This window comes from Coregonus clupeaformis, chromosome 28 (assembly GCF_020615455.1).
Source record: "Coregonus clupeaformis isolate EN_2021a chromosome 28, ASM2061545v1, whole genome shotgun sequence".
In the NCBI taxonomy this organism is placed as follows: domain Eukaryota; kingdom Metazoa; phylum Chordata; class Actinopteri; order Salmoniformes; family Salmonidae; genus Coregonus; species Coregonus clupeaformis.
The window spans coordinates 21,125,144-21,152,996 of record NC_059219.1 but is presented as its reverse complement, the minus strand read 5'-3'; the positions used below and the strand labels follow the sequence as shown (position 1 = coordinate 21,152,996).

The following is a 27,853-nucleotide window of genomic DNA, read 5'->3' as shown; positions in this document are numbered from 1 at the left end:
CTCTCTCTCTCGCGCTCTCTCGCTCTCTCTCATTCTCTTTCTCTCTCTCAATTCAATTTCAATTTAAGGGGCTTTATTGGCATGGGGAAACATATGTTTACATTGCCAAAGCAAGTTAAATAGATAATAAACAAATGAACAGTAAACATTACACTCGCTCTCTCTCTTTCAAACTCCTCTGCTTACACGTCGTTCTTTTTCTATTTTCTTTATGCATGGCTATCAGATCTATAATGTCCCCTTCTTTCAATCTAATAGCAATTTTTAACTTATTTAGCTAAACTTTTTCTCATGTTTCTTCACTCTTTATCCGTTTCACCTTTTCTGTATTTATCTTATGGCTGTCTTTCTTCACCTTTTGTGTCTTTCTTCACACTTTCTGTCTTTCTTCACCCTTTCTGTATTTCTTCACCTTTTCTGTATTTCTTCACCCTTTCTGTCTTTCTTCACCCTTTCTGTATTTCTTCACATTTTCTGTATTTCTTCACCCTTTCTGTCTTTCTTCACCCTTTCTGTCTTTCTTAACATTTTCCTGTCCTCTTCTTGCCTGATGCTATTGTCTTCATTTTCTAAACTTTCTTTCTCTGCCTTGACACTTTCAAATAATTTCCTCACCATCTTGACTCTGTATGTCATCATGTCTTTCTCTAAATTGTACATGTCCTATATTCTTTCACTGTAATGTTTCCTTCCTGGCGTCTTACTTCTGCTGCCCTCTTCTCTATTTTCCCAACAGCATTTCTGCTTTATTTTCCCTTTTCCTAGCTTCATCTTTCCTCTTGCTGTCTTCTATTTACTCAATATTGCTTTTTCTTTTCCCATCTTCGGTTTCTGAATTTTATTGCGCTTTTCCTCTGCTACTGATTTTCTGCAGTTCTTTTCTCTTTCATTTCAGATTTCCTCTTTCTTGCTAAATTCTCCTTTTGCTTTTTACACACTGTCCTCTTAGCTGTCTTGTAGTCATCTAGCTGTGCCACTTTTACTTTTCTTGGCTTTGATCATTTCTGTAATTCTGCTTCACTCTATGCTTTGGTATTTACTTTCTCTATTAATATAAACTCTTTCAGAATACTAACATTACAACCTTCTGATTCTTTTACCTGACTTGTGAGTTCTATCTTTCTGTTAGCTTTAAGCTATAACTAATTTCCTATTTATAATTTTTCTGTTTTCTGTCATTTATTTATCTCTCCTATTTAAAGATTCTAAATGTTCTTACCATCTTCCTTTATTTCTCAGCTCATTGCTTTCCTTCACTCTACTGTGCTGTCTATTTCTTCTCTTTTTTGTAAATATATTTCCTCCTCTCTGCCCCTCTTTAGCTCCTCTCTGTCCCTCCTCCTCTCTTCCCTTTTTCCATCTTTAGTCATCTGTTTAGGACCTGCTCTTATCCTGTGCGCCTTCTTTCGCACTTTAGGCTAATGTGCCCTTGCTCATAGGTCACTCATGGTCAGATTTTTCACCTGCTCCGCTCTGTCCGGCTTTAGAGACCTCGCTCTTTCCCTCTGCTCCTCTCTGTCCCTTTTTAGATACCCCTCTTTCCCGCTGCTCCTCTCTGTCCCTCTTTAGGTCCTCTTTTTTCCCTCTGCTCCTCTCTGTCCCTCTTTAGGTCCTCTTCTTTCCCTCTGCTCCTCTCTGTCCCTCTTTAGGTCCTCTTCTTTCCCTCTGCTCCTCTCCGTCCCTCTTTAGGTCCTCTTCTTTCCCTCTGCTCCTCTCTGTCCCTCTTTAGGTCCTCTTCTTTCCCTCTGCTCCTCTTTAGGTCCTCCTCTTTCCCTATGCTCCTCTCTGTCCCTCTTTAGGTCCTCTTCTTTCCCTCTACTCCTCTCTGTCCCTCTTTAGGTCCTCTTCTTTCCCTCTGCTCCTCTCTGTCTCTCTTTAGGATCTCCTCTTTCCCTCTGCTCCTCTCTGTCCCTCTTAGGTCCTCTTCTTTCCCTATGCTCCTCTCTGTCCCTCTTTAGGTCCTCCTCTTTCCCTCTGCTCCTCTCTGTCCCTCTTTAGGTCCTCTTCTTTCCCTCTGCTCCTCTCTGTCCCTCTTTAGGTCCTCTTCTTTCCCTCTGCTCCTCTCTGTCCCTCTTTAGGTCCTCCTCTTTCCCTCTGCTCCTCTCTGTCCCTCTTTAGGTCCTCCTCTTTCCCTCTGTCCCTCTTTAGGTCCTACTCTTTCCCTCTGCTCCTCTCTGTCCCTCTTTAGGTCCTCTTCTTTCCCTCTGCTCATCTCTGTCCCTCTTTAGGTCCTCTTCTTTCCCTCTGCTCCTCTCTGTCCCTCTTTAGGTCCTCTTCTTTCCCTCTGCTCCTCTTTAGGTCCTACTCTTTCCCTCTGCTCCTCTCTGTCCCTCTTTAGGTCCTCCTCTTTCCCTCTGCTCCTCTCTGTCCCTCTTTAGGTCCTCCTCTTTCCCTCTGCTCCTCTCTGTCCCTCTAGGCTTTCTGTTTAGTTCTTTATCTGCTATGCTGTTCTTCTTCTTTCTTCTTCTCCATTCCACTGTTCTGAATGCTTTCCTGTCTTCTGCTGAGCTCTGAAAAACTGCTTTCATCTTTTAGTAGTCTAGTCAGCATCTTCCATCTCCTCTCCTTTTTCTCTGTCATGTTCTATGCCCATAGCTTTCATTTTTCTCTGAAGTCGGCTCTCTTTTCTCGTGTACCTCTTCTTCTCTATTTATATTGACCCTTCCATGTCTTTTTTCAAATCTTGCTTTCAAGTCTGTCACCTTTTATTCCTGTGTGCTTTTACAAACTAGTCCTTTTCTCTCCCTATAACTTATTTTCCTTCATTATGAACTTCTCTTCAGTAGTGTATCTTGTAGAACTTCCTGTCCACCTATCTGTAGTTCTCTATAATACATGCTAATTAGGATTTATATCGCTATTCTGTGGCTTGTAGCTTTAACAGTGCTTGTTGCTTCTTTACCCTGTAGCTTTTAGCCTACTCAATTTCCTCTTCATTATTTTGCTTCCATCTTTGCATGCCTTTAAAAACTGCTCTCTGGTCATAGTGAGCTATTCTTTAGTCTCTTTTCTGTCATATTCTTTTGACATTTAATATTGTTCCTTGAATAAAGTTCAGTGCCAATCCCTAGAAACAGTGCAATCATGTTGATGGTCAAGTGATGTGAAAGCAGGAATTTCAGATGAGTTGAGAAAAAAATCAGGACTTTGAATGTGATGAATGTCAATCTATCAACTCACTGAACTGTCCCTGTAATATGATTGATTGTCCATTGCTGCAGCACTCGTCATTGCTGTCTCTCAGTTCTGATCATAGTTATCTTCTTCAATAAATGCCTTTTTGTCAATGTTCAGTGTGAGTAGTCTTCTGGGTTTGATACAATCTCAATCTTCAGCATCCATTTTCATATTATGATTAAGTATAAGTGTAAAATGTCACTTCAATAACTCAAGACAAACAATACTTATTTCTAAACTTTTTTTTTATTAGGGTTTAAGAAAAAGAAAATGCATATACACAGTATTTACAAAATGGGAGTATTTCATTTCAAATACAATCCAGGGAGGGATGAGACTGGGGAGGATATATTTTGCAGGTATATCCTTTAGTTTCAGCTTGCTGCAACAGAAACCACCTGAGCAGTGTAGAAGCAATACTTACTACTGAGAATGGATAGTTACTCAGCAAAAACAGTCACTAGCAAACAGATTCTCAAATGAAGAGGGCGGAGAAATGAGAAAGAGATTCTGATAAAAGGGAAGAGGGAGGGGACACATGCAGGTAAGGAGAGAGAGAGGAGTGAAAAGGAGCAAAAGAACAAGTCCACTAAATACAGTGAAAAATGAAAAGATGAAAAATGAACCGATGCATCAGGCTGAAGTAAGAAAAGGGAATTCTTCAAGTGCAGTCTAACAGGACAAAACGGAGGCAGGAGTTACACATTGATGGGCTTCAAGAAATTCAAGAAGTGAGAAAAAAAACAAACCCATAGGGTGTCAGAAGGAACAGTTGAGAGAGAAGGAGCAGCAGATTTTAAAAGAGAAGCATTTTAGTTACATGGAAATATATAGTTGGAAACACTATTGAACAAAAAAATGAATGTATCAGAATTAAAAGCATCAACGTGAGATATGAGAGGTTCTGCAATGTTAAACAAATCTGACCAGGAGACAGTACACTACATAAACTTGACTTCACTTCACTTGAAGAGGTGTCTGAAATCAACTGCGACAAGCAAGACAGAACAGCATCCTGTTTAGGAAAGTTACAGAGCAAGACAATCATACTATAAACCATAATCCATCTAACATCAAAGTAGAGCATGTCAACAAACCTGTGTTAAACACATTTCAAATATTCTGATATGGGAGCCAACTTCTACCGGACTACTCAAAACAGACAGGAATGTAGCCAAATATAAGCAGACAAGAAAAAAAAGTATAGAATGGAATTGAGTATTATCCTTGATATAATGGAAATTGTATGCTGTATGTCCAGATCCATTTGAAATCCCAAAAAAAGTAGTTTACATGCTAGAGATACTTATTACTGTGTTACCAAGTTAAATTAACTCCTGTTGTATCTGGCAGGTGAAAAGTTACGACAAATACCAAAATGTGGCCAAATTCATTTACCAGTAGACAACATGAGAGGCAGCTGACAAATACATCAAGAGGTTACAGAGACGCCAAGAATTCACTGGCCAAAAAAGGTTGCCTTACCAAATATTGATCTGTACTCGAGAAGTTGACATAATGATAAAGCAATTTCTAAGGAACATACTGGTTTATGAAAAACAAAAACACATGCAAATGTTTCTGGACAAACAGTATACATTAACACATTTGATGGTTTACAGGTATAGGCATTCCTAACTATAGACGGAAATTGCAACAATGTTCCAAAATGGTTTCTGGCAAACTAGAGTGGAAAATAGTTTTCTTGATTCAAGTTAAGAATAGTCAAATAAAATGCATTCAAAAGACTTGATTAAAATGTATTTTCAGAAATAAAACGTAATACAATTCAAGTCAGGCTCCCATGTATAAGACACTGCAACATTTCAGGTCATAGCGACAAAATGGCTTGAACTTGAGTTGGCAGTATCAAGTCTTGCATTTCTCACACTTTTCCCTCTCTCCAGCTTTCTTCTGGAGGCTGGGGAGGAGGTGCTCTCTTTTCACATTCCTTTTGCTCCTGTAATGCAGTACTGCAAGAAGAAAAATAAGAGAAAAGGACTGGTGATGGGAGTGGGGAAAAGTAAAGAGAGGGACAGAGGATAGGAAGGTGAAGAGGAGGAGAGAAGAGACACGTTGAGTCATGAGTACAACTTCTGAAATTAAGGATCTTAGTGACCGAAACAAGAGCACATAACACACAAAATACTGCCAGTCAAATGAAACAAAGGGGTCTATAAATGGGTAGACGGGTTGCTGAGAAGACGGATTACTATCAAGACATTCATATTGAAACTGATACTGCAGTCATAGGATTATATTACAGGCTCTCTCAATCCAACCATTAATAAATAATAATAACATAATGACGTTACCATATTGATATGTTACCATATCAAAACACTGACTCACACCAGCCAAAGAACAGCCAAGTCACCGTTAATCTGAAACAGGTCTGGGTTTGCCCTATGACAAACTACTTCCAAAGAAATTGACAAATGGGAGACTTGAGCAACACAAACACACACAGTAACAGTTTGTTTCTTGGCTGATGGGAGTGCAGTGCCTTCAACCAAACCTTTTTCTTGCCATCAGGATGCTGTGTGGTGGTTTTAGTACATTACTTATCTCTAAGGCAGTGATATTCAAACTTGTTCAGCGGGGACCCCATTTTTTTCCACCAGAATTTCTGAGGACCAAATTTTCTATCCCGGAATAATTTCTCACGACCCCACCCACCCCAAATCTACTGACAACCCCCCCAAAAAAGAGGCTAACAACAAATAACCTTCAATTCATTACACGTTCATCTCATCAAAATGAAAAGAAACCAATAAATACATTTACTCAATAAAATTGGATTTTTCAAATGATCTTTCTCAAAAACTTTTCTATATTGTCCCATACAATATGAACTATGTTTTTGCATTTATTTTGTAACATTTTGGCGACCCCCCACTGCAGTTCCCTCACGACCCCACTAGGGGTCACGATCCCGACTTTGAATACCACTGCTCTAAGGGGTTCATGAGTACAGATAGCCAGAAATGATGACACAGAAATGCATGAACTAAAAATCAAAAAAATGGGTTTACAAAAGATGAGCATTTAAAAAATGAGTAAGAAATTAAAGGGGTCAACCAAGTTAGCATATCTGAGTGAAATTTGGCAAGAAAAATATTTGGTTTATACAGCAATCCCATTTTCAATCCCTGTAAAACCTTGTCAAAAATGTAGGGTAGAAATCACGCTAGTGTTTGCACTACAAAAAGCAGTGACTATCAATTCCCCATTTTAATCCACGGCAATATCAAAAAGGTGATAGGCAATGTATTGCAAATCATCCGACTTTTTAGATTGGTAATTTAAAATTTACATATTTCACATCAAGTGTCTTTTAGAATTAATTGTTTATTACCCATATCTAAAATGTTTCAGCTTCTCATTCACCATATACGTTTGTCAAAATTACACTTACCCTGGTGAACATAAATATCAAAATGATCAATGAATACTAGTTACTGAGAAGAAGAAAAAAAGGTCAACTGAATCCACAACAATGTACATTAGATACTGACACATCTACTCTATAGATGAGCACACAGGACATTTTTTACAGCACACCGACTTCTGTTCATCCTGAAAGTAGACTCCTAGCTTGTATATATTGTTATTTTATTGCTTTACCATTTCCCTTTTTTATTTTGATAATTTTTCATACTTTTTAACTCTGCATTGTTGGGAAAGGGCTCGTAGGTAAGCATTTCACAGTCTGAACCTGTTGTATTCGGCGCATGTGACAAATTTTATATCTCTGCAATGGCACTGAACGCACTAAAATACCTCAAGCTCAAGATCTGAATCAAGGTAATACTCTTCAAGGTCATGCCTGAAAACAAGGGGTATATATGCTGATGTTAGGTAAACTGTTATCACCAACTCATGTTCCATTTCTAGGTTATATTTATGTATTGCCAATTATGTTGATTTACAATTAACTCTCCACACTAGTCTCCTCTCTTCAGATCTTATCAAGAGAATACACAGCGATGTAGCCTATTATACAACAGGTGGGTCTAATCCTAAATGTTGATTGGTTAAAACCGCATTCCAGCCAGACCCCAAAATAACTACTCTACAATCCTTCACTCTCACCTTTCTTTATTGAAAACCAAAATGTCTGCAATGGGGTTTAAACATATCACATGGTGATTTCTTAGCTTTAAATATATAACCAGATTATTTGATTACAAACATTTGATAAGCAGAGTGGAGTGCTTTCGCAGTCAACATTAATGTCCTAAATTCACCTTTTGTGGCAGAATGTCCTTTTACAATTGAGACAGTTTGTTCAATTTTCTACACTAGATAGTTACACAAATTCAGGTTTAAAAGGTATCTGCACCTGGATAATTTGACAGTTTGGCTTTATCATTGTCTTGCCAATGAAGGGTGTTCCCCAAGGGTTAATACTGGCGCCCTTAATTTTACAGCACAATTTCAGACACACTATCATCACCTGTGAATGGAAGTTAAGCAATTACCATAGACTTCATATCATACACCTTAATCCAAACCAATGGTTAGTGTTTGTGAATGAGCCCATAGTGAATACCAGGTGATCTTGCCGTGCTGTCATCCACCTCCTTCCAGCACACCAAGAGTCATTTTTTCTTACCAGCCACACATACTCAGCCTTGTTGAACAGAGCGTGGAGCATACAAACCCAGACGTTGCCGCCATCTGCACACAGCGATCTCATCTCCATCTGCAGACAGCGATCTCATCTCCATCTGTTGTATGGTGGAATTGATCCAGCCGCCACATTTGAAGGTGGAGACTTTGCCACCATCTTGGTGGAGCTGAATTCTCCTTGGCGCTTGACCACCGATATTCCATGCAGCTGCAGCTGAGGGGGCTGTTGATCGGGTAACTCAGGAAACACCACAGGCTCATCCAGAGCCTCAACTTGGTTATTTGGTACTCTTAAGGGGTGGGAGACTACCTCCTTGCCTGCTCTCAGGGGATAGATGGACTATAGGTGGATATCCTGCCTCCTGGACACATACCGAGGCATTGCAGAGGCCCTTCTTGGTAAACACTAGGGGACTGTATCCACCATCACACTTTATAAGTCAATGCCTACCAGAAGGGACTAGACGCCAGGCTTGGAGGTCTACTATATTGGAGAGCAGATATAACTGTGATGTAAACTTTGTGGTCAGACTTTGATGAACTCTGGGTGACGACTGTTGAAGGATGAAGCAGGGGACTGTGGGTAGTGGACAACTGTGGGTGTAAGGATGGCTTTGGCCAAACTGGGCAAGGAGCCAATCAGAACCTTTAGATTTCTCAGTCAATACCTTTCAGGGGGGCCAAGTGTGCAGGGCTAGGCAGGAACAGGAAGTGGGGGTAACTTTCCCCACCTGATGGCCAATCGTAGACAGCTTTGGGGAAGGGGGGGCAGGACAGGGCATACAAACCACCATCTCCTCTTCTCCCGGATTGGACGCTGGATCACCGGAGGCTTCCAGAAAGCAGCAAAGGGATAGCACAGTCTCTAGAGCCGAACACCTGAACAGAAGAACCTCTTCTCTGGTTGTTGGTTTGGTTTTGGAGTAGACGAGCAGCCTGTTGGATGAGGGCTTGAGGGATGACTTTAGCTCCTTTATTTTCATTTCTCTCTTGGGTTCTCAAGGCTCGTCTTCGCTTGAGTTTGAGGCTGTTGACTTGAGGGAAGGAAAAACATAACAGAACACTGTTAGCTTAAAACTTCTGAGAGCGATAGTGGATGGGAGACCTTGAGGCTACGCTCGTCCCTGATCTGTGTGAGTTGGCGCTTGATCTTCGGGTCTTAAATTGAAGTAATCCCTAACATCATCTGTTCGTCATTAAAATGTTCTAAGTCGATGGTATAATTAATATCTTGTGTTGATCAGAGATGTGTGGAGCTAAGCTACTCTAAATGTATTTGATGTGCAGCATGTATGCAGATAATCTCCCTCGCACGCTTGTTATACAGTCCATATCTGTGAGCGCAGTGCATCTGTGGGTGGGATTCTCACTGCATTCTACCATTAAGTGATTTAGTGGGTCCTAGTGCATATCTCCCTCTTTCTACAGGACTTAATTGTAGTGTCAGTCTAACCACTAGTCTCCCTCTATATAATGACTGGACAGGTCTGAAGTGCAGTGCAGTAGAACTGTAGGGTACATTCTTCACCCTGTCTATCCCTTAGTATCTCCCTTTAGTGTGCTTTCCCCCCTCCCTGGTAAACCCCCCACCCCCTCAGGAGGCTGCCAGACAGGCTGAGCTGGTTTTGCAGTCTATCTTGCTGGGGTCAGAGGGGAAGAAGGTGACCCCCAGGCCTGTGAGGAAGGCCATGCAAGAGTCTAAACAAAGGAAGCCCAGACTGGACTGCACATACTCCACCGGCAAGTCTGGTCTGAATCTGGGGAAAAACACAGAGAAGAGAGGGAGAGGCAATTTAAAGTTGGAGCATTTCTATCCTACATACAACTATGTAAAATGATGAATTGTTAGGAACCATGGACTTCGATGAAAGGCCTCTGACTTACGTTTTGAATAAGGCCCTGAGAGCGATCATCCTCTCCCTCTCCACAAACTTGTCTATGAGGTAGGATGCCATGCGTGGGGCTCTCCGGTAGAGCTGGAAGAATCGGTGGAAGTTTCCCAGAGCCCAGGCGGCGCGGAGGGAGAGAGCGTGGGACACACACTCATCCGCCCGCAGCGCCGGAGTCAGGTACACCAGCTCAGTTGTGATGTCTGGGGGGGCAACACGCAACCAAAAAAATCAGGACATTAAGCTCAATGCTATGCAATGCGAGCCAAAATCCAATGCAGAAATATAATGATTGATGAGTAATATTAGGAAGGTGTGGGCAGGTGGTAAGTTACCTCCAGAGTTTTTAGTGAAGATATAGTAGAGTAGTCTGTAAGCAGTGAACTCCCCTATGTTCTCTGATGGGTTGTCCTTATACAGGGCCTTCAGCTGCATCTGGCACTGGTTGAACTCTGCGTGGTCGCCCTGGTAACCACGCAAACATTTAGAGAAAAATGCACATCTAGCACGACACCGCACCTTTAAACTCAAATACGACACCTGACATCAAATATGATGTCAGATGACTGTCTCTAAAAGGTAGCGGGGACAATGTATGGAGATGGCCTCTCACCTTTTCCAGAGCGATGCGTGCGTGGCACTCGTATACTTCCACTGTGAACTCTGTACGAACTCCTTGGACCTGAAAGGAGAGAAGAGAGACGCCTCCGGTTTTCACATCCTCATACAATAGGACTCAAATACAGAGTGAGGACAAAGTGCCTGTTAGACAAAACTAAAATGGACTTGTAAACTGACCGTGAGGTCCTGTCGTATGGACTTCATCTGTTCACAGGCGTAGGGGTAGTCCTGGCGGGTCTTCCAGTGGGCCTTCACCACCAACAGAGACTTCCTCAGCACCTGGCCAGAGACCGGGGATTAGGAGACGAGTATCACTACATCTGAAGATGGGTCTCAAATAAGGATCATCTCATTCCAGGTGACAGGCGATACTCACAGATACGGGGCGCACGGTGGCAGGGTCGGGGGCACAGGTGAGTCTCAGGTAGATCTTGGTGATCTCCTGGCAGGTGCCCACGATGGGACAGTCGTCCCAGCTCAGGTCCTCCTTGGGCAGCTCCAGGTTGTTGATGGACAGCACCAGAGGCTCTGAGCGCATCTTGGTGTTGTGGAAGCGTGCCGCTCGGCTTTGTTTCTTGGCCTCCCGGTGGGGGTCGTGGAAGTCTAGGCCGGCGTTCCCACCTTTCCTCTTCTTGCCCAGGACAGTGGAGTTAGCGTCATCCATGTTTCTGAGGAGAAGAGAAGCAGAAATGTGATCAGCACAATGAGAATCAGGGAAAGGTGAATATTGGTATGTGGGTCAATTTTCACCCAATAACTAACTTTTGGTATTTGTTTCATTAGTCCATTGTTGATTAAGTCCCAGAATGTTTTGCATGTCAGCAATAAAGTAAAGATATATACCTTTCAAAATACAGCCGATATGATGCATTTAGCATCATATGATGCAGAGTTTTGCACAATATGATGCAAAATGCATCATACCGGCTGTATTTCTGTATTTTGAAAGTTATACATCCTGAAAACTTGATTGCACACACAACATTGAGTGGAATTTTACTTTAGGCCAAAACATGCTTGTTTACCTCCGCCCTCTGTTGCCTCTTCCGCCCCTTCCTCGTCCCCTCTCTCCACCCCCTCTGCCCCGGTCCCTGTCGCCCCCACGGCCACGCCCTCCTTTCTGGTTGCGCCGGGGAAGCTGGGTTCGGAGGTCACTGGACATGCTGCTGTCCGACTGGGACTCAGAGTCACTGGAAGAGGAGAACAAACAGGACATTACAACAACAGATAAAACTACACAGCATACTTTCTCTTTTTAGAGTGGCTATCATTATACTATATTAAGGGGAATATTTGACCTATAATAAAGCAGGTTGGGACAAATAATACACCTGGCCAATTATGACGAAAAAACATAAATCACTGGACTAGCCCAAAACATACACACTCTCTCTGTCTCTCACCTGCGCCTGTGTCTCTGGCCATTGCGGTCCCTGTGTCGGCTGTGAGAGGGGGAGGGGGAGCGAGAGGAGGAGCCTGAGGAGCTGGATGAGGGGCTTCTCTGGGAGAAGACGTTCCTGTAGTGCCCCAGCCTGGCCCCACCACCCCTGCCCCGCGTAGCCCCACCTGTACCCCCACCTCGGCCCACAGAACTCTCCAGAGTCCTCTGGGTGGATACAGCCTCCCAGCGAGACTGCTTGGCCTTCAGTCTGGATGGGGAGAGAGGAGAGAAAGGGTTAGGATGACTAGCACCTCTTGATAGGGTTTAGGCAGAAATGAGGCATTTGGTCTCCAAAATGGGATTCAGGCTTTATAAGTTCCAGACAGTGAAACATCAGGCTTTTTCAAGAACAACTGCTCCACTCACTCAGGCAGAGGCTCGCGGTCCCAGTCGATGGTGTAGGCAGACCCATCCTGTAGTCTTTTCTGTAGGACCTCCTTCAGCCCCTTTTCGGTGCGGTCCTTGTCCTCCTCATTCTCACAGGCTGTGAAGCAGCGCTGAACATACTCCTTCATCGCCTGGGGCCAGTCCTGGGGCCTGAGGGCAACATTTTTATAAATCAGCAGCGCAACAGTAAATCGGGGGGAAGGAAACCGGTTTGGGGGTACTAGGTCAATTTGAAGTGACTAATGATTAGTTTGAGAAAGAGGGACATGGTACTTCAGAAGCCTATTGGATGGAGATTTTAAACACATCAAGGGTCTTTGATGTGCATTGAATTACATGATTAAGAAGAATCATTCTTCCCCAGTAGGTAGTAAGGATAGTAAAGACATATATTGGTGTCATTAGTAGCTGTCTCCTCACCGTGTCTGGGCACCGCCAGGTGCAGCAGGAGCAGCTGCTGGGGAGGAAGGAGTAGCAGCCAATCCGGTGGGTTGTTCCCCAGGAGGGAAACTCTGATTGGTCATGACGTAGGGTCGCTTGGGAATGTTGAACTTCATTGCACCTGCTCCAGGTGCCTCTGTGGAAGACAATAAAGAAGGCATTGAAACAAAGACAATAACACCAAGTGATGGGAAACAAACACAAACCTGAAGATAAGCTGACAGAAAAACTATGCTTAAGATACCTGAACACAAACACACAACGTCAACACCCTCACACACTAACGTTTCATGCGGTGCCAGAGCTGCTGTCCTTGTCCTCCTTGTTGCTGTGGCTGTTGTTGTTGATGTTGATGGTTCTTGTTTTTGTTGGCCTCTCCTCTCCCAGCTCCTGGTCCATACTGACCCGGTCCTGGTTGCTGGTGTTGGTTGTTATTCTGCTGCTGCTGGTACGAGTTCTGAGTCTGGTAGCTCTGCCCATAGCTGGGCCTGCCCTGGTTGTGGTTGTAACCTCTCATCTGGTTGGGGTCGTTGTTGGGGTAGGGCATGGGGTTGTTGGAGTTGTAGGAGTTCTGCCCTGGAGGAAGGGGGTACTGGGAGTTGGGAGGGGGAGGGACGGCTGGGGGAGGAGGGGGTGGGGGATGCTCAGAGCTCGTGGGGCTCTGGGGGGGTGGTTGAGGGGCAGCAGGCGGAGGGGGTTGAGGCTGAGGGGGGTAGCTGGAGGACTTGTCATCCATCACGGGCAGGGATGGAGGCTGGGAATGTAGGGGAAAATAATAGATGGGGAAAAATAGACTATTGTGAAAGAAAGGTAATAAACCGCAGAGATTGCAAAAACTTGAAACTGAGAATATCTAAATATGAAAGGAGAAATGCAGATCAAAGCTTTCTAACTGCAAGAGACTTCAGCTCAAGACAGATTCTCAGTGGGCGGATTCGATTATGCTGAACCGCAGGGCACCGGCAAAGGCCTGTTACGTCATCAGACGAAAGCGGGGAGGGAGGAGCGCCCTTCTCAAATCAAACAGTAATCTGTGCCGCTCTGTCATTTTGTCAACAAGGCAGCATGATGCATTGACCAATCAACAGTGTAGGGTTGTACCTGACCATGGGAGATAATTAGGGACGCTTGTCAGGGTAAAAATAGAACATTATTCAAATGCCGGTCATCAATTACATCTTAATTCATACAATGGTGCACTTTCTATCCGGAAACAGAAAGTAATTTTTACACAAATGTCTGGCATTGGGGAATCATTTAGTCAATGATTCATAAATAAACTGCAATAGAGGAAGTCAGTGAAGTTAACTGAAAACGTGATTGATGAAGTAGCAACAGCAGCAGTTTTCTGATGGTTACCTGTCCAGTTGGAGTGGTGGGAGAGGGGTAAGGTCCTGGAGGTACACCATACTGGCCCTGAGGAGGATAGCCACCACCACCATACTGGAGAATTAGAGGAAAACACACTTCAAAATGTGGTACTGGCTTGGCTTCAATAAATGGTTTTATGTTGTGCATTCTGTGTGAACGGTTCATTTATAGTAGCAAAGTGCCGTTTTTGTAACTAAATCTAACAATTCCAATTCCTTATCTAAACGCTATAGGGCATAAAGCCGGCATCAGTGTCGGTGAAATCATTGCCAAGGACTACATTACAGTTCATCTGAAATGTGGAGGATATGTACACTTACAGGGCCCGGGGCCATGGGGTAGTAGTAATTGTAGGGGTAGGTGTATCCCAGGATACGGCTGCTGCTGGTTCTGTTGGTACCACTGTTGGTAGTACTGTTGTTGCTGCTGCTGCTGTATGGCTGTGGACTCAGTTACTGCAGGCTGAAACTGACCAGCCTAGAAACACACACAAACAGACAACTAAGTGAAGAGAGATGGGAGAGATTACACCCCTCAAACTTGGATTCTGGAGGGATGTGCGTGTACAACACAGAAAATCAGAACGAAAGCCTACTCATCCATTTGAATCATATTCAGGGGAAAAGTCAGGAAGACCTAGGCCCGTATCCACAAAGCCTCAGAGTAGGAGCGCTGATCTAGGATCAGTTTTGCCTTTTAGAATCCTAATTATTAAGACTACATACACAGGTGGGGACCTGATCCTAGAGCAGCACTCGTACTCTGAGACACTTTGTGGATACGGGCCCAGATCAGACAGTGTGTCTGTGTCAGGAAGAAAATGGTCCATGCTGTACAACTCGTCAAGGTAAGATAACTGTTGAGGTAACACATTGTTTCCAATAACAAGCTCCTGTGAGATTAAAGCCGGGTGTACACTACACGATTTTGGGCCCGATTTAGCTGTCCCAGACACGTTTTGGAGATCGGAGACAAAATCCCCATGTCGTTGCCTACTCTGGGCACGCGGCCATCACCGACGCTCGTTTAATGTGAGCGGGTCAGACTCAATCTGAGGGCTACCGATCTCGTCTTTAAGCAATCCCAGACGTCCCAATATTTTCAAACATGTTTGATTTTATCGGCACAAAATCCGCAATGTTCTTGTAGTGTGAGCTGTGAAATGACAAGTTTTGAGAACGATGATCAGCAATAGCCAATGAGAGCTCGCCAGAGAAGAAGCCAGCGAGATGACGTTGTTTTGCATCATCCCAGAATATGTAGACTCTGGAGCAGGAGCCATGACTACTACTAGTACGTGTTTGTACTTGCCTTTAACCAAAGCTTAAAATCGTTACAGCTCTGAAGTTCACAAGCAATGTTATTCAATTCAAAATGTAGGCTAGATATTTCAACTTTGTATGGGAAGTGTTAATGCCTGACTGAAAACGTTTATGAGGCTGCTTTGAGCCACAACTCGTTGTAGCTACGTTAAATGTTATCACATAACATCATTGTTTTGGCGAGACAGCGTGGTATGGAGAATCCCTCACAACCAGGTGAAGAATCTTGTAGTGTGTGACCCAATCTGTGCCACATCGTTTATTGTGCGCACCACTACGTTGGCAAGACAAAAAAAACGACAGGAAAGACAGTTGTTTAATGTGAGAGGCTCAGCGATGTTAGGATTTTGAAAGTCGTGTAGTGTACACCCGGCTTTAGAATAGGCACTGTTATTATGCCAACAATTGCAACAATTAGACCATCATTTCATTTCAAAATGGGGTCGTGGGAGAAACTCTCAAGTAAAAATAATTAACAATTGCGCTTGGTTCATAGAACCGGGGTTACGTCAGTAACGTCCGGTAGCCGCTAGATCAGGGGTGTCAAACGTCCGGCCCGCGGGCCGGATCAGGCCCGCAAACGGGTTTAATCCGGCCCGCGAGATGATTTTGTAAAGTATAAAAATTAGCTGCAATTTTTCAATAAAAGAAACTGCTGTTCCAATTGTGTCCACTGGATGGCGCAATAGCAATTGTGTTAAGCAAGAAAACTGTTTATACCGGGGCAGAGCAAATAGGTCAAGCAAGTGCAGCCAGTCCGGATGAGCTACTTTGTTTTGCCCGCGATATTTAATACGGCTTCTACTTTTAACATTATGTGCTTTGGCACCCTCATTGCCCCAATATGTCTCTGTCAAAAAAGAGAAAAGTGGACGCAGAGTGCAGAGTGTTCCAAGAAAAATTGTCATCCTTCTATTTATTCACGGAATTGAATGGGAAAGCTGTATGTTTGGTGTGTTCACAGCATGTTGCAGTGCTGAAAGAATATAACCTTCGTCGCCACTATGTGAGTCTTCATGCCGACAAATATGATAACTTTCAAGGACAGCGGAGAAGAGAGAAGGTGAATGAACTGTTGGTGGGTCTGAAGAAACAGCAGTCTGTGTTTACTCACAGCCGAGACATCAGTGACGCTGCAGTGAAAGCTAGCTACCTCATTGCTAATGAAATCGCAGTGGCTTCAAAACCATTTAGTGAGGGTGAATTTGTAAAAACATGCATGATGAAGGCAGCAGAGATTGTGTGCCCTGAAAAGCACCAGGCTTTTGCAAATATCAGCCTGACAAGAAACACAGTTGCAGACAGGATTTCCGATCTTTCAGTGGATTTGGACAGCAAGTTGAAGCAAAAAGTAAAGTCATTTATTGCGTTTTCGGTTGCAATTGATGAAAGCACGGACATTACAGATGTTGCACAACTGGCCATTTTCATCCGCGGAGTTCGTGGAGTTGGTGCCGATGACAGATACAACGACAGCAGCTGATATTTTCACTGCACTCGTCGGCGCGCTGGACAGGGTCGGAGTGGACTGGTCCCGCGCTGTCAGCATGGCTACAGATGGTGCGCCCTCAATTATCGGGAAAAAAGCAGGCGTTGTGACAAAGTTCAGAGAGAAAGTGCAATCTGCAAATGGAGGACGTGATTTTTGGACTTTTCACTGTATTTTGCACCAGGAGGCTTTGTGTTGCAAGTCATTAAAGATGGATAACGTCATGAAGGTGGTCATCCAAACTGTTAATTTCATCCGATCCAGAAGCCTGAATCACCGTCAGTTTGACAGCCTTCTCAGAGAGAAAGACCACATCTATGGCCTGCCATACCACACTGAGGTAAGATGGTTAAGCCGAGGTGCTGTGCTGAGGCGTTTCTTTGATTTACGAGAAGAAATTGAACAGTTCATGGAAGAAAAGGGCAAACCAGTGTTAGAATTTAATTCCGCAGAATGGATGCAGGACCTTGCATTTATGGTGGATGTTACAGAGCACCTGAATAACTTGAACAAACAGCTGCAAGGGCGCAACAAAGTTGCCACGCAGTATTATGACAGCATTATGACAGCATACTCCTGAGTGGCGCAGTGGTCTAAGGCACTGCATCGCAGTGCTAACTGTGCCACTAGAGATCCTGGTTCGAATCCAGGCTCTGTCGCAGCCGGCCGCGACCGGGAGACTCATGGGCGGCGCACAATTGGTCCAGCGTCGTCCAGGGTAGGGGAGGGAATGGCCGGCAGGGATGTAGCTCAGTTGGTAGAGCATGGCGTTTGCAACGCCAGGGTTGTGGGTTTGATTCCCACGGGGGGGCCAGTATAAAAAATATATATATATGTATTCACTAACTGTAAGTCGCTCTGGATAAGAGCGTCTGCTAAATGACTAAAATGTAAATGTAAAATACGTTCTTTCAAGTTGAAGCTGTCATTGTGGGAGACGCAACTCGCCGGTGGTGATGCAGCTCACTTCCCCTGTCTGAAAAATGTGTGCGCGACCCAACATGTGGCAGACATGAAGCGGTTCAAAGATAAAATAACTGGACTGTTAAGGGAGTTTGAGCAACGCTTTCAGATTTTTGGTGAACTGGAGAAAGACTTCAAAGTTTTTTGTTCGCCATTCACCGTGAATCCCTCTGATCTGCCCGTCAGCATCCAACTTGAAATAATAGACTTGCAGTGTGACTCGGATTTGAAGGGCAAATTTGCCGCAGCTGGCTTGGACACATTTTATCAGAATCTCTTGCCAGGTTACCCCAACTTGACAGCCCTCGCTGCAAAACGGTTGTGCATGTTTGGAACCACATATCTTTGTGAGCAAGTTCTCTGTAATGAGCATAAATAAAACAAAGCTGCGCTCAAGGCTCACGCACAAGCACTTGAATCACATCCTGAAGTTGGCTGCCACTCAGGATGTGACGCCTGATATTGATGCGCTGGTGAAAGCTAAAGATGCCAGGTATCAGGAGTCAAATAAACTATGCAACCCCACTTAAAGTGCTGCATGAGACACCCTGATATAGTTCTGTGATATACTTCTGTGAATCACTGAGGCATTGTGTGTTTGTGTGTTGTTTGTCCTCAGAATTTCAAATAACTTGAGGTGTTTTATGATTAATAGTGATGTTGTGCTTTTGGACACACTGTCCTCAGGCTCCAGCTTTATGTTTATATGTTTTTATGTTGATGTGCTATTGTTTTTAATTGATTTGTATATTTAACCTATTCTTGACTCTGTGGTTCTTGCACTTGTTTGGGGAACAGGATTTCATTATTTGTATCTACATTTCTGCCTGAGAAATGACACCCTGATATAGTTCTGTGATCTGTGATATACTTCTGTGAATCACTGAGGCATTGTGTGTTTGTGTGTTTTTTCTTTAGAATTTTCAAATAAACTTGAGGTGTTTTATGATTAATAGTGATGTTGTGCTTGTACTATTTTGGACACACTGTCCTCAGGCTCCAGCTTTATGTTTTATGTTGATAGTATTAAAACAAAGAAAACAATCTGAAGTTGTTGTTTTTAAGTTATATATACCATGATTTTACCGGTCCGGCCCACTTGGGAATAGATTTTCCTCCATGTGGCCCCTGAGCTAAAATGAGTTTGACACCCCTGCGCTAGATGGTAGATGGTTGTAATAAACTGAGTAGTTTCAGTTTTTTTCCTATAAAATGTGACTCTTTTGGAATGGTTTAAGCTACAAAATATTATGGCCCCATCACTGAAAGAGAAGACTTTCAGGAACATATATGTGTATTCTGTTTCCCTCTACAATGCGCACAAGTCGCACAGGACTCAATAGAACAGAACGGACGACCAGGCACTAAATCAAACTGAACATCACTAGCTAGATTTCCATTCAATTGGCAACAAATTTTCATGCGAATAATCTAAAATCAGCATAAAGAAAATATGCGCATTTTCCCTCCAGTTGTGTGTTTCCACCAAACTGACTTGTTGCGGAGAAAAATCTGTGCGTGATGACGTAGTGCACAAAACTCAAAAGCTCAATGTGTTTCCGTCACATTTTCAACTCCACCGATAGTTTGGTCACAAAAACTGTTGCGTTAAACAGCAAATTTGCCAACTCTGGTCTTGGTACATGCTCTCTAGCCAACAGCTTGCAGATACAGTGCGGGTATTATGTGCAGGTAGGACAGTCTACATGATGAGATTATTATGGATATTTGTATTTGTCAAACAGCAGTCAAGCATCGATCATCATGTCACCAGAATAAGACCCTCGATATTTATTGGAAAGGAGCATCAAGTTAACTCCCGAGTGGCACAGTGGTCTAAGGCACTGCATCGCAGTGCTAGCTGTGCCACTAGAGATCCTGGTTCGAATCCAGGCTCTGTCGTAGCCGGCCGCGACCGGGAGACCCATGGGGTGGCGCACAATTGGCCCAGCGTCGTCCAGGGTAGGGGAGGGAATGGCCGGCAGGGATGTAGCACAGTTGGTAGAGCATGGCGTTTGCAACGCCAGGGTTGTGGGGTCGATTCCCACAGGGGGCCAGTATGAAAAAAATAATGTATTCACTAACTGTAAGTCGCTCTGGATAAGAGCGTCTGCTAAATGACTAAAATGTAAAAAATGTAAATGTAAGTTCATAGCGTGCACTTTCAATAGCCTGTGAGGTTCATAATCATTTCCTTCATCTGTAGCCTAACAAACTGCATGGTTTCCCGAGTTGTAGTGGGCGGACCACACACACCATATCATCGTGTGACTCTAAGTTTGCATCGATATGATGGTTATTATATCAGTATTTGCGCATAAAGACGTTTCCACCGCCATTTCTCGCATTATACATTTTACCGAGACAAAAATATCCCACCTCGAATGAACAAATGATCTTTCGGCATTTATAAAAATGTTTCCATCACAGCTGTTGTGATTTTTTTATACGATATGACTTTACTTGCATGAAAACTGTGGATGGAAACGTGGTTAATGTTGATGTTATTTTCTACACAGAATATCATACAAAATTATTGCCTGATGATCTTTTGAACTTCCCAATACCTTTCTTACGCATTTCATTCACTTCGAACCATAAAGTACTGTCAGACTGATTTGTAAGACTGTCATAGCCCCAATTTAAAAAGTAAACATTTGCGGTTGATCACATAACTTTTTTTACATGGTTGGGTTGCAAATTCATTAATTACAAAATGGGGTCACGCGCCAAGAAGTTTAGGAACCCCTGAATTAGACCGATATAACTGAAATCTGGAAAATATGAAACCCCTTTCCTAAGCAGAATTTCACTTCATTAACGTAGGGAACTTGCATTACAGTAAGTGAACAAACACATTCCAGAAGCAAAACACAGACATGGGCACATAAGCATCCACACACCTGTGCTGTGGTCCGGTTGGCCTGAGCGGTCTTGGTGGCGCTCTGGGTCTTGCTGATGGAGGCCAGTGCCTGTCTGGCCTTCTCCCACTCTGGGTTCTCCGAGACTGTCTGGGCCTCTCTGGTGCTCTCCATACGACCTACAACAGACAGGAGACACTTGACTGTCAGTCATTCAGTATGGAAACCAAACAAATGTCCGATACACTGGAATACTCTGAAAAGAGAATACAGCCTATTTAACATGACCAAACGTGACTAATATTCAGGTTTGTTAACTTGGAAGATAATACCACCAAACCAGCGATATTTACAGCTCACCAATTCTTTACTCAAGAGATAAGATTCATTATTTTTGGAAATCAGTAACTATACTGAACAAAAATATAAATGCAACATGCAACAATTTCAAAGATTTTATGAGTTCCATTAAGGAAATCAGTCAATTGAAATGTATTAGGTCCTAATATATGGATTTAACATGACTGGGAATACATATGCATTTGTTGGTCAAGATATATACCGTCAAGTTTGCCTACTCTTCAGGTTTTTCTTTATTTTTACTTTTAAAATACTTTAATATATAAACTCTATAATAACAATATATCATTAGTTTACTTTTTCTTCCCCCTGCTTCCCTGGGTGCCTTGTTAAAAGTTAATTTGTGCCAATCAGTTGGGTTGTGACAAAGTAGGGGGGGGTATACAGAAGATAGCTCTATTTGGTAAAAGACCAACAGCTCAAATAAGCAAAGAGAAACGACAGTCCATCCTTACTTTAAGACATGAAGGTCAGTCAATACGGAACATTTCAAGAACTTTGAAAGTTTCTTCAAGTGCAGTCGCAACAACCATCAAGCGCTATGATGAAACTGGCTCTCATGAGGACCGCCACAGGAATGGAAGACCCAGAGTTACCTCTGCTGCAGAGGATAAGTTCATTAGAGTTACCAGCCTCAGAAATTGCAGCCCAAATAAATGCTTCAGTGTTCAAGTCACAGACACATCTCAACATCAACTGTTCAGAGGGGACTGTGTGAATCAGGCCTTCATGGTCGAATTCCTGCAAAGAAACCACTACTAAAGGACACCCAATAAGAATAAGAGACCTAGTGGGCCAAGAAACATGAGCAATGGACATTAGACTGGGGGAAATGTGTCCTTTGGTCTGGAGTCCAAATTGGCGATTTTTGGTTCCAACCGCTGTGTCTTTGTGAGATCTCTGCATGTGTAGTTCCCACCGTAAAGCTTGGAGGAGGTGGTGTTATGGTGTGGGGGTGCTTTGCTGGTGACACCGTCTGTGATTTATTTAGAATTTAAGACACACTTAACAAGCATGGCTACCACAGCATTCTGCAGCGATACGCCATCCCATCTGCTTAGTGGGACTATCATTTGTTTTTCAACAGGACAATGACGCAACACACCTCCAGGCTGTGTAAGAGCTATTTGACCAAGGAGGAGAGTGATGGAGTGCTCCATCAGATGACCTGGCCTCCACAATCCCCCGACCTCAACCCAATTGAGATGGTTTGGGATGAGTCGGACGGCAGAGTGAAGGAAAAGCAGCCATCAAGTGCTCAGCTGGTTGAGAGAATGCCAAGAGTGTGAAAAGCTGTCATCAAGGCTGGCTACTTTGAAGAATCTCAAACATAAACTACATTTTGATTTGTTTAACCTCTACGGGATCGGTGTCCCTTATCCGGGACGGTTGTTGCTCAATATGCGATATGTGACTAGAATGGTGTTGTAAACAACAGCCAACTTTCCGGGACATAGAATGTCTTATATGGACAGAAAGCTTAAATTCTTGTTAATCAAACTGCAGTGTCCAATTTACAGTAGCTATTATAGCTAAAAAATACCATGCTATTGTTTGAGGATAGTGCACAACAACAAAAAACGTTCATCACGGCAACTGGTTTGGTACATTCACCTCAAGGTAAATAATGTACTTACATTCAGTAATCTGGCTCTGATTTGTCATCCTGAGGTTCCCATGGATAAAATGTAGTGTAGTTTTGTTTGAAAAAATCAAATTTTAAATATTCAGAATGTAGGAACTGGGTTCTACAGTTTGACCTCTGACTCCACACCCACCCTGCCATCTAGATGTGTGAAGATTAGTGTATTTTCTGTAGGGAAGTAATGATCCATCATTTATGACATTCCTGTGCGTGTACAAACTAAAATGTTGTATTACCATAGCATTTTGTATGTTCTCTATAGTTATGTACTTGAAAACATATTCAGCACATTTGGGGAAACTCCTGGCAGACCAAAATATTGTGTAGTGATGTAATTCTTCACTTGATCAGTCTGAAACTTTGCACACACACTGCTGCCACCTGGTGGACAACTTCTAATATACATCTAGAATCCTACATTAACTTTTTATCATACCCTTCTCCCCCCTGTTCTCCTAGCTACATCCTGCCAGCCTTCCCTCCCCTACCCTGCCTGGCCTTCCACTGTCTGGCCTTTCTCTTGCATTTCAAAGATGATGCAACAACAACAAAAAACACATGTTTTTTTGTTTGTATTATCTTTTACCAGATCTGTGTTATATTCTCCTACATTAATTTCACATTTCCACAAACTTCTAAGTGTTTCCTTTCAAATTATATCAAGAATATGCATATCCTTTGCTTCAGGTCCTGAGCTACAGGCAGTTAGATTTGGGTATGTCATTTTAGGCGAAAATTGAAAAAAGGGTCCGATCTTTAAGAGATTAACACTTTTTTGGTTCCTACATGATTCCATGTGTTATTTACATTTACATTTGTCATTTAGCAGACGCTCTTATCCAGAGCGACTTACAGTTAGTGAGTGCATACATTATTCTTTTTTTATATATATATTTATTTTTTACTGGCCCCCCGTGGGAATCGAACCCACAACCCTGACGTTGCAAACGCCATGCTCAACCAACTGAGCTACATCCCTGCCGGCCATTCCCTCCCCTATCCTGGACGACGCTGGGCCAATTGTGCGCCGCCCCATGGGGCTCCCGGTCGCGGCCGGCTACGACAGTACTAGCACTGCAATACAGCGCCTTAGACCACTGCGCCACTCGGGAGATATTATTTCATAGTTTTGATGTCTTCACTATTATTCTACAATGTAAAAATAAAGAAAAACCCTTGAATGAGTAGGTGTGTCCAAACTTTTGACTGTTAGCGTACCTTAAAAAACGTTGTGGATCAGAAAACCAGTCAGTATCTGGTGTAACCACTATTTGCCTCGTGCAGCGCGACACAACTCCTTCGCATAGAGTTGATCAGGCTGTTGATTGTGGCCTGTGGAATGTTGTCCCACTCCTCTTCAATGGCTGTTTGAAGTTGCTGTATATTGGCTGGAACTGGAACACGCTGTCATACACGTCGATCCAGAGCATCCCAAACATGCTCAATGGGTGACATGTCTGGTGAGAATGCAGGCAATGGAAGAACTTGGACATTTTCAGCTTCCAGGAATTGTGTACAGATGGGGCCGACATTATCATGCTGAAACATGAGGTGATGGCGGGGGGGTGAATGGCACGACAGTGGGCCTCAGAATCTCGTCACGGGATCTCTGTGCATTCAAACTGCCATCGATAAAATGCAATTGTGTTCGTTGTCCGTAGCTTATGCCTGCCGATACCACAACTCCACCGCCACCATGGGGCACTCTGTTCTCAACATTGACACCAGCAAATCACTTGCCCAAATGACGCCATAAAGGCAGATGAGCTTCCCTGAGACTGTTTCTGACAGTTTGTGCGAACCCAGTTTCATCAGCTGTCCAGGTGGCTGTTCTCAGACGATACCGAAGGTGAAGAAGCCGGATGTGGAGGTCCTGGTCTGGCGTGGTTAAACGTGGTGTGCAGTTGTGAGGCTGTTGGTCATACTGACAAATTCTCTAAAATGACGTCGGAGACGGCTTATGGTAAAGAAATTAACATTAAATTATCTGGCAACAGCTCTGGTGGACATTCCAGCAGTCAGCATGCCAATTGCACGTTCCCTCAAAACTTGAGACATCTGTGGCATTGTGTTGTGACAAAACTGCACATTTTAGAATGGCCTTTTATTGACCCCAGCATAAGGTGCACCTGTGTAATGATCATGCTGTTTAATCAGCTTCTTGATATGCCACACCTGTCAGGTGGATGAATTATCTTGGCAAAGGCAAAATGATCACTAACAGATGTAAACAAATTTTTGCACAACATTTTAGATACATTTTTCTTCAGTGTATATGAATACATTTTAGTAAGGTAACCTGTTGAAGGAGCATCTCAGCTGCTTGAGCATGGCCTTGCCACACACACACAAGATTAAATGCCTGCTATTTCTGTGGCCCCCTAAATAAAATGGGACATTCTCATTGGTGGGAGATAAATATGTCTGTTAGCAGAGGGTATTTTTAGCCAAGCTCAAAATAAGAGTGCTTTGACTCCACATGAAGAATAGCAAGAACCCCTGCTGTTACAGAATAAAACAGTCATCGCCTGGCCCAGACTATATTTAAGAGACAGTAACTTTGCTGACAACTAGCGATTCAATGACAAGTCAGACAAGAGTAGGTCAACTGCCCGGTCCGGAATCAACCCATTACCCTATTACACCAGTTCTTGATGACTCATCGTAGACATGACAAGACGTGTCACCTAGGTGAAAGCTACGCGAATCAAGGTGAAGTTTACATCAATTTCTTTCAGATCCAGGAGGGGTCATCAAGTGTCTACTCTTGGACCAATGTTCTCCAGATTGACTTTATCTATGGTCAAATGGGGCAGAACATGCAGTGCAGCAAGTAAATCGTGTTGATACTAGCAGTTGTTGTGACCCGGTCTGGAAGATAACGTTACTTAGTGAGAGTCTTGGATGGATGTTAAGTTACTGGACTGTGACCCAGTTAGCTAATTACCTTGCCTATCATAATAACTACTTACTACATAGTTGGTGGTGTTTGCTAGTAGAGAATGCCAACTGATACGAAGTTGAAGGAAATCAGGAGCTAGCTAACGTTGAATAGCTAACTAGACAGTAAGCTTACGCGTTGTCGTTAGCTAGGTAACGTAGCTACGTTAACTAAGGGAACGAGACGAACACTGGCTATTCGCAGGCATTCTTCGAACGTTAAATGTCGATGTCCAACAGTAGCTAGCTAGAATACAGGTCAAAATAAAGTGAGAACATATCCGAAAACTAGATATGACGTTAAACTTGATAATTTAAGGTCTTACCAGTTAGCAGCTGGAGCTGTCTGGGTCGTATTCGCCGCCATTTTGCCACCGAGATAGCTAGCTAGCTACAGTACCAAGCTAATAGAACGTCGTCGGCCTTTAGACCCAAACGTAAACAATAACAATTAAATCACAATATACAAGGAAAGTTGGTCCTTCAGTCTTTTACTCTACCATCCACTACTTCTTAACAAGACAGTCTTTAAGTGTAAGGGAAAACACAATATAAAGCAATATCTAAACGTCGAATAATGCCATTTTCACATGAACAACCGTGGATGCAATTGATCTTCAACTGAGAAACAAAATGGCAGTTGCATTAGATATGAAACGGATGCCTCGCCTTCCGTTTCCTTTGCCTCGCCTCCTCTCATTGGAGGAAAATACTTACCAACTTTGTTCCTAGATTTCACAGTAAATGTTGCCTTCTCATTACAACTACTACACTTGGATAATGAAGTTATTGTTGTTAAACACCCTAACCCTTGTTTTTACCGAATAATATATGTTTTTACTCTTCCTGCTGGTGAAAAGCTGTTATAAGTATATAAAAAAGATACATATACATATTTAAGACTCTTCATCCTCCACCACACAACTGTCAAGCAAGGTGAATGTGATAAGATTGTCTAGACCAGGGGTGGCCAACTTTGATGGGGGTGGGGGCCACAAAAAATCTGAACTCATCAAGATTGGCCGCAGTGACTCGTGGGTCTTTGTACCCACATCCATACCCACAGGTGCAGTCAGAGCCGGCCCTAGCCTTTTGGGGGCCCTAAGTGAGTGACTAACAAAATCAATAGGGGCCCCCCAGTCGGTAATTCGACCATGATTACTACATGTTTAGATAGCTGGCTAGACTCATTTATCAATCTAAAAAACGTTAGCTGACATGGGTTAATTGAGTGACTGTGTAGTGACTGACATAACAAGAGAAAGACTGCTGATCCACAACCAAATTTCAAAATGGCACCTTGTGTATTCTACTATTCTAACTCTCAACAGTAATTTGAGACCCCGAGTTCCTAAATTAAAAATAAATAAATAATAATAATAATTCTTCAGTTTTGGGAAATTGATCTGTGTATAGCCACGGGAAGTAGGTATGTTGAGGGTGCCCCCTGAAAAATCAGAATGTACAAAATTATAAAGATTATTTTTTCTCACAAGAGTTATGTTTTAATGTCACATGCACAAGTAAAGTAAAATACCTTTCTTGCAAACTCAAAACCGAACAATGCAATAATCAATAACAATGTATTACTATTAAAAAAACACACAAGAAATAAGAAATATTAAATACACAATAAAGTAAGTAAGTAAGCATACAATATACAGGGAATATTTTTAAAAGTCAGTTCCAATACCATATTTACAATGTGCAGGGATACTGGCGTGATGAAGGTAGATATGTATAAGGGTAAGGGGACTAGGCAACAGGATATAAGATAAACAGAGTACCAGCAGCTTGTATGTGAGTGGGTGTGCAGGTGTGTAGAATCAGTATAAATGTCTGTGCTTATTATGTGTGAGTGAACATATTATGGAGTGAGTGTTTCTGTGTGTGTTGGAGTGACAGTGTGTGTGAGTGTGTAGGGCCCTGTGAATGTACATAGAGACAATAAGGTCAATAAAGATACAAGGTTAACTCAGATAGTCCGTGAAGCAATTTTGTTAGCTATTTATCAATCATATTGCTTGGGGATAGAAGCTGTTCAAGAGCCTGTCAGCGATTGTCATTGGGTCTACGCTCTTGTAGTCTGAATTAATACATTTTTTATAAAAAGAAAAGTTGGGACACCTGAAAAGGGGCTGAGATACGGGACTGTCCGGAGATGACAACCTGCACTGGGCACAGATGTCCATTTTATTGAATAGTTTGGGGTATGGCCTTGTCTCAGAGGAATGCGCCTCTGAGCCAGATGCTGATGATGGGTTGGTTGCCCTATGCAAAACAAAAAAACAACAACATTTTTTTATTTTTT

At 42.9% G+C, this 27,853-nt stretch overlaps 1 protein-coding gene and 1 long non-coding RNA gene across 2 annotated transcripts; one reads left to right on the top strand and one right to left on the bottom strand.

Moving 5' to 3' along the window:
* Positions 1-1,716: 1,716 nt before the first annotated feature.
* On the top strand, positions 1,717-3,287 carry LOC121542910. Its single transcript, XR_006657569.1, has 2 exons — positions 1,717-1,759; positions 2,379-3,287. It is a non-coding gene; the product is annotated as an uncharacterized LOC121542910 (long non-coding RNA).
* A 117-nt stretch (positions 3,288-3,404) lies between these two features.
* Positions 3,405-26,495, bottom strand: leng8 (leukocyte receptor cluster (LRC) member 8). The gene is given in 16 exon segments (XM_045208730.1): positions 3,405-9,569; positions 9,697-9,904; positions 10,037-10,166; positions 10,315-10,383; positions 10,500-10,601; positions 10,699-10,990; positions 11,348-11,512; positions 11,726-11,971; positions 12,130-12,300; positions 12,571-12,727; positions 12,877-13,345; positions 13,951-14,034; positions 14,283-14,339; positions 14,341-14,439; positions 20,640-20,776; positions 25,869-26,495. Coding segments are annotated over 15 exon segments (2,544 nt in total). The 5' UTR covers positions 20,772-20,776; positions 25,869-26,495; the 3' UTR covers positions 3,405-9,406.
* Between the last annotated feature and the right edge of the window lie 1,358 nt (positions 26,496-27,853).